Source organism: Temnothorax curvispinosus, unplaced genomic scaffold (assembly GCF_003070985.1).
Source record: "Temnothorax curvispinosus isolate PA1 unplaced genomic scaffold, ASM307098v1 QBEX01015010.1, whole genome shotgun sequence".
Classification (NCBI taxonomy): domain Eukaryota; kingdom Metazoa; phylum Arthropoda; class Insecta; order Hymenoptera; family Formicidae; genus Temnothorax; species Temnothorax curvispinosus.
The window spans coordinates 1-6574 of NW_020224790.1; the positions used below are offsets into that span (position 1 = coordinate 1).

Here is a 6574-nt window from a genome sequence, read left to right on the forward strand (position 1 = left end):
TTTCAAATCTTGGACAGGATGGTGAGGATAAATATCTGGCGGAATGTTTGGCTGAAATTAGAAAAGTAAAAAGGATGTAACAAGAATTTAAATAATAAAAAAACAACAAGGAAATAAAGAATTAAAGTATCAAGAAATCAAATTATTTGTAATTACAAAACTTTACAACTTAATTTATAAGTTCAACATTCCATGGAACTTGATAGAAAGAATATTTTACAGAAAATCATGTATGTATTATTACAATATCAGTATACTCACTGGCTCGAGTATAATGCCAAGATCAGGATGTACAAACTCATAACGATCAAACATCACAAGTGGCCCTCTGGGTGTTTCCAATTTGTAAAACAGAAAGTGCTTTACTTTTCTGCATATTAACCATACCTGTTCCATGAAAGGCTTAGCCAATGGTAGTGGATCATTGAATCTGTTTGCTAATCGCAACCACAAAGCTATAATAAACAGAGATAAAAGATTAACATACAAACTTGAATTATTAAAAATAAAGCCCTGAATCAGTAAGATATACACTTAAAAACAGTAATTAACGTAACAATTCTGCAAAATTAAATAAAAAGTCGATAAATTATTATAACAATCTATGTAATATTTTATATATTAGAATGATATAAAACTAAGGTGAAATTACCTTGTAAAGTAATACCATCTAACCCTTCTAAAGCAACCTCGTCCATGACTGATTCCACTAAATTAGACGGAGATGAGGCCATGCTTCATTAATAACGTTAACAATGCTGCACATAAATGTAATAAATCAGTAATAAATAAAATAGCTGTTTTCAAAACAGCTATCAAAACACGTGGCTTTGTCAGGTCAGAGAGAAACTCTGCTCTGGATCATGGTATAAATACATATACTGACATATACCATGCTCTGGATCTGTTTTGTTATTTCTGTTCCTTGTAGGTACAGGACTTTACACTTCCTGCACTTGAAGTGGAAAATAGAAAAGAAAAAGAAAACAGATAAAAAAGTACAAGAAGTCAAAAAGTTTAGCTACAAAAAAAAACAAATCTCAAAATTACGTGGGGAATATTAGAGTTTTTTTTTGTAGAATTTTTATAATGGAACTTTAACTTTTTGCTAAACTTTTTACAATTTCTTTTCTCTTTTTTCTTCAAACACCTAATTTACCCATTTTATTTAATTTTATTTAATTCTTTTTTAAGTGTAATCAACGCAGCTCAACGCAACAGTGCAGCATAAAGTCATAATTTCGTGCGAGCGAAGAAAAACTGGCATATTTTGCTTGAATTTAGCAATAACCTCGATTGTTGCAAAACGACGGACGATTCGTTCCGCTGGCCCCGGTCGCGCCTGTTATCCCGTTATCTCGTATGTACGTTCCTGATCGGGGATGAGTTTCTAACCTAAATTATCGTGCGCGCTACTTGGTCGGAGACACGCTACACGATAGGTGTAGTTGGTTCAGATTCTTATCATTGCAAGGTTTTACGTCATCTCGACGAAGCGATTACTTGGATTACATTTTACGGTGTCTGCTTTCGTCGTGAAGAAATAATCGTAAAAATATTGCAGAGAGAGTTTATGGTGAGATTCGCGAGGACACTCGACAATGACGAACAGCTGGCGAGGCACGAATGTGCCAGCAAGTTCGAAGGTAAATTCTTAAACGTTCAGTTTTACGAATACTTTCGTATTCGACACGTCAATTTTCAATTCCAAGTAAAATTTTGTGTATGTTCGTAAATACTTGAGCAACATTTTTTTGCATGCCATATATGGAAACATAATTATCAACAGCAATCAACTGAATAGATCTTGAGAATTATTCCACTTTCTTCCATCGTTGGTTGATAAACTGATGTCCTTGATACATTTTGTTTGCCTGTTTTGCAGGATCTGGAACATAACGAGTTTATGAAACGTATAAGAAAGTCATTATATTACTCCAAGTTGCCAGTGATTAACTGCTTGAGTTTACCGGTTACAGGTCAGTATAATGTTGGATTGTAAACTGAAATAATTAAATCCCGATGATACGTGAAGTTAATTTGTTATCCTTTATCTATATTAATAAAACATTATTTGCCAGTCACAAATATTCATCTGATAAAAATCAAAGAGATTCGCAATATAACACTTTAATGTGCCGCTTAACAAGAAAGTCTATATTATTAAATACTCCTTATATCTTTAATATCTTCTGAGAGAATAATTTTTTGTTACCTAATTACAAATCTCTCTTTAGAAAAGAAAAATTTAAAAAGCAAAGAACTCGGGAATAATTTTCTATGCTTGTCTTTAGTTTTATTCAGCTATATTTATATCTGATAGTGTTGTTTTTGTGATTACTTTAAGTAGCATCCTATTTAAAATATCACAATTTTACTTTCTTAAGAATGACAGACATTCAAATTAAGACAACAGATAAACGCTTTATATTTTTTATACATACAACTTGATGTTAATAAAACACGATTCATGAATTGATCTTTTTTGTATTTTCAGAATTGGCAGCCGAACTTTTTACGGAGGTAAAGAGTGGCCATACGTTGGAAAAACTTGATGTCGAGGAGGCAAGCAGGATATCTAGAAATGCGTGTGTTTCCCCTTGCTCGCTTGTGTTGGCCTTGCTATATATTGAGAGATTAAAGAACTGCAATCCGGAATATCTTCATCAAGTAGCGCCTTCCGAGCTATTCTTGGTTTCTTTGGTAATTGATCGTTTTGGTACATCAGTAATTGTAACACTTTTAAGTGCATCATTTATAAGTGCATTTTTTATCAATAATTCTTAGATGGTGGCCAGTAAATTTCTGCACGATGATGGTGAAGAAGATGAGGTTTTCAACAAGGAGTGGGCAAATTCAGGACAAGTGACTATATCTCGAATGAATAAATTGGAAAAGGATTTTCTTGCTGCAATCGTAAGCAATGCATCTTTTATCATTATTCTTTTTAATTACAAAACTTACATTATCTCAGTTTGTCATTTAATTATCAATTGACAACTTGTCATTTGTTAAAAAGTGATCATTTTTTATGCCGCAGGACTGGACGGTATTGGTGCAGCACCAAGATTTTTGGGAAAGGTTGCAACAATTGGAAAAAAACGTGGCGTATCGAGAAGTGCACAAGCGAAGATGGTGCACGTATACAGAATTGAGCTGTCTGATGAATTCCGTTCAATTGATTAGAATCGCACAAACCCTAATAAGTGTCTCTTCGATCTGCCTGGCGACTTACGCCGCCGGATTGGCGACTCTCCTGGGATCCACTCTGGTCGCCAATTTTATCGTGCAAAGTTGCTTACCCACGGCATCGTCTAGTTCGCGGCAACCGACGAATCTGTCCATGAATCTCGCAACGGATCGTAATCTCATATCAACCGACCTACCTGATTCGTTGATAAATACGCGATCCCAGGAGATCAACGACGACGGTCTTCCGATTTCCGGTTCCGAGAACGTTGTCGGTTATTCTGCAACCGCGGAAATCGACAATGACGACGAAGATACAGGCAGTTGGAAATGGTGGCTAAACTCGACAATGACTTGGCTGCCCGAGTACTGTAACTTAGAGAGCAACGTCGAGGTTGTAAATTCTACCAACAAATTATGCGTTACCAATGTCGACTTCTCGTTCAATGCAACGCAAGCTATGGACATAAAAAAGATGGAGAAAACAGGGAAAAGGGAGGATTTCGCTCCGGAGGACTATCGCCGCAACGTAAATTGGAAGGAAATACTGGATACAACCTTAAACTGGCTGGTAGAACAAAACCGGAAACGATCGCATTACGAAAGTGTTTTTCAATCACCTGAATTACAAATTTATTAGCTTGCTGATAAAAACTTGCCTGTTACACAACCTTTTTTTCAGAGGATATATATTTACATATAAACAAACCTATATTTTTTGTACTAACTTTTTGCAATGTAACGTTCGATACTAACAAATCTGATTTTCTCAATAAATATCTGATGTCGCATGCTACGATGTTGTTTTATAGTTCTGAAGATGATTACATGCTAAGCGAACGAATAACGAGCAGTCTCTTTGGAAGACTGATATTAAAACAAGTTTGTATTCTAGTTTAATCTCTGAGGTCACACGTACATGCTTCTTTTTTAATTGCTTACTTAAATAGCACTGGATTAAAGCTTCGTTAAATACAGTAGGTTAAAAACCTATTTCAGCCGTTAAAAAAACAATTTGTTACGCATAAACTTCGTTCTATACACAGTTCTCTATATTATACATTCTATACATTTATATATTAAATACTTTGTAATATCTTTGAATCGTGTTATTTGCGATAATTGAACATTAAAATTATAAAAGTTTATAGACATTTGTAAAACAAAACGCTTTGTGGGATACTTGTGGGGCTTGTTCTACATGTTAATTAAATTAATTCGTTGTTCAGTCATTTTTTTAAGACAATTCAGCTACCGTTGCGGAAGAGTGCGGCTAATCCTATAGGCGTCATGCCAAGAATGCATCCAATCGTAACACCGATAACCCGACCCTATATTGAAGGAAAAAAAGATGATCTTGAATAATTTTGCTAAAGAAATTTATGATTTTTAATTATCCTAGAATCTTTTTTGCGTAATATTCAATAATAAAATAAATATATTACAGTAAAATAAAATCTAATAAGGCAACATATCGTACCACATTCGCGGCTATCCGTGTCCTAGGTAGTCTCAGTTGTGCTAGAGTTAACTTGGGCGCTTCGATGCCGATTTTCTGGACAAACATCTCAACATAATGCACCGAGCCGATTCCGATGACATCGGACACCGTGTTACCCAGCGCTGCCGCTGCCATGGTGGAGATCGGAAACCTTTGGTTCAATATCAACTCGATTTGATCGCCCTGAAACATCAATCTTAAAAGTCGGCACGCAGTGGACAATGGAAGCCTGTAAGATACGTACAGCAACGATCATGATGAAGTTGTCAAGAAAACCAAACCCGACGAACGGAATTGCATTCGCGATCGCGACTGCAAAAATACAATAATCGTCTCAGATTATTCATTTGCACTTTTAACCGGAAATCTAAATTGAAATCTAAATTATACGTATGTGAAACTTCTACGTATATTTTGTCTGCTTAGAAGTTTGTTAAACTAAAATCTATATAACTTGCAATAATAAATTTTATAATATAAAACAGTATAGTACTTAATTTTTATGTCTTGCGAATAGCAAATAGGAGATGGATAAAATAGAAGCGCGACCGATTGCTTGCTCGCGAGTATATAGACGGCTTTTTGATATGGAAAGCAATGCATACCTAATACCAGGTCTTTTGTGGTTGGTTCTGCAACGTGTTCAACTGTAACAACAAAAGATTCGATCTAAATCCACAAGTTAATCTTGTTTAACTGCTACACAATAGCTCAATGAAACTAGCAAATACTATATGCAGTATAAAGTAAATTTTTTTCATTGTTCATGAACACCGAAATTGTATATTTTATGTGATGTATTTTTTAACAAATTTTAATTAAAAAAGGAATCTTAAGAAAATTCAAGCAAAGGGAAAAATTTGTCATACGAGAAAAACGAAAAAGTTCCATGATTAAAGAATATGTTTAACAAATTTTTGCAAAAAATAATCATTTTATGTAGAACAATTCTACACAATTTAGGATGAAAAATAATCCGAATAATTACTTCAAGAACAAAATTTACCGGAAATACTGCGAAAAAAAATGTGAGGCGATAAGTCCATAATTGAAAAATGTATTTGATTAAAAAAGTCAATAAAAACTAATTTTTATGATGGAAAAAAAGTTTTTCAAAAACGAGAGAACCGTAAAAATGTGTCCAAAGTATTACCTAACTGTGGCACTGTGGTTGACCATGAAACATCCGAAAAGTTGTGTCAGAATAGAAGCAGGCAAGAGAGTTAGTGTAATTAGAAAGAGACAGAGAGAAACTGAGGGTAAGAGAGAAAGAGAGAAATCGAGAAAAAACGAGAAACTTACAGAATAACATCCATGGAGATCGCATTGCAGGAAAAAGATTCCATTATATCCAATGATACCATTAAATAACAGTCGAGGAGGGTTAATTTTATTTTACGAGATCTATAGGTAATAAATCTAAGTTAATGTTCATAATGCTTCGTGAATGTAACAAACTATTACATTTGCATTAAAGATATTTCAGTCGGCCTGTGCTTTTTTTTTATAGTATCGGTGATCCAACAAATGCACGACTTATATGATTCAGATGATAAGAACAGCAATGTCCATACCATACTTGTTGTCTAACCAATCGTCTGGCATAGGGCAATAGGTTCCTGTAGGATCCACCTCGCCCAATGACGGTATATTGGTAGGTCTACCAAACTTGCTCCTCCATCGGATAGCTGCCAGTTGACCTGACGTAAAAAGGCAAAAGTCCAAGAATTTATTATTGATTTATTTATACACGTATAACGCTGCATATACAAAAAATCCATATCTTTTCCCCAGCAATCCTGGTGAAAAAATTACTCATATTTTAGATTTATGAACAATTCTGAAAAAATATTTAAAATTTCTCAGATACTTTTAGAAATAATT

At 34.3% G+C, this 6574-nt stretch overlaps 2 protein-coding genes across 3 annotated transcripts; one reads left to right on the plus strand and one right to left on the minus strand.

Annotated features, from left to right (window-relative positions):
• The first annotated feature begins 1391 nt into the window (after window positions 1–1391).
• Window positions 1392–3985, plus strand: LOC112465194 (protein CNPPD1). The gene is made up of 5 exons (XM_025032626.1): window positions 1392–1646; window positions 1886–1979; window positions 2498–2703; window positions 2788–2916; window positions 3041–3985. The coding sequence occupies exons 1-5, from the start codon at window positions 1602–1604 to the stop codon at window positions 3827–3829; spliced, it is 1263 nt and encodes a 420-aa protein (XP_024888394.1). The 5' UTR covers window positions 1392–1601; the 3' UTR covers window positions 3830–3985.
• A 62-nt stretch (window positions 3986–4047) lies between these two features.
• Window positions 4048–6356, minus strand: LOC112465195 (transmembrane protein 65). Of its 2 annotated transcripts, XM_025032627.1 has the most exons (7): window positions 6265–6356; window positions 5993–6094; window positions 5844–5855; window positions 5296–5337; window positions 4935–5002; window positions 4670–4873; window positions 4048–4520 (listed from the first exon to the last, which is right to left on the minus strand). In XM_025032627.1, exons 2-7 carry the CDS (start codon window positions 6015–6017, stop codon window positions 4437–4439), a joined length of 435 nt encoding a protein of 144 aa, XP_024888395.1. In that variant the 5' UTR covers window positions 6018–6094; window positions 6265–6356; the 3' UTR covers window positions 4048–4436. The 2 variants fall into 2 exon arrangements, with proteins under 2 accessions (XP_024888395.1, XP_024888396.1); XM_025032628.1 differs by lacking the exon at window positions 5844–5855.
• Between the last annotated feature and the right edge of the window lie 218 nt (window positions 6357–6574).

Coding starts and splice junctions, on each gene's coding strand:
- LOC112465194 (XM_025032626.1), top strand. CDS start 1,602: ATGACGAACAGCTGGCGAGGCACGAATGTGCCAGCAAGTTCGAAG. Junction 2,704..2,787: donor AGCTATTCTTGGTTTCTTTG/GTAATTGATCGT, acceptor AATAATTCTTAG/ATGGTGGCCAGTAAATTTCT. Junction 2,917..3,040: donor AGGATTTTCTTGCTGCAATC/GTAAGCAATGCA, acceptor TTTATGCCGCAG/GACTGGACGGTATTGGTGCA.
- LOC112465195 (XM_025032627.1), bottom strand. CDS start 6,017: ATGCGATCTCCATGGATGTTATTCT. Junction 4,874..4,934: donor ACTTCATCATGATCGTTGCT/GTACGTATCTTA, acceptor TTGATGTTTCAG/GGCGATCAAATCGAGTTGAT. Junction 4,521..4,669: donor CACGGATAGCCGCGAATGTG/GTACGATATGTT, acceptor CCTTCAATATAG/GGTCGGGTTATCGGTGTTAC.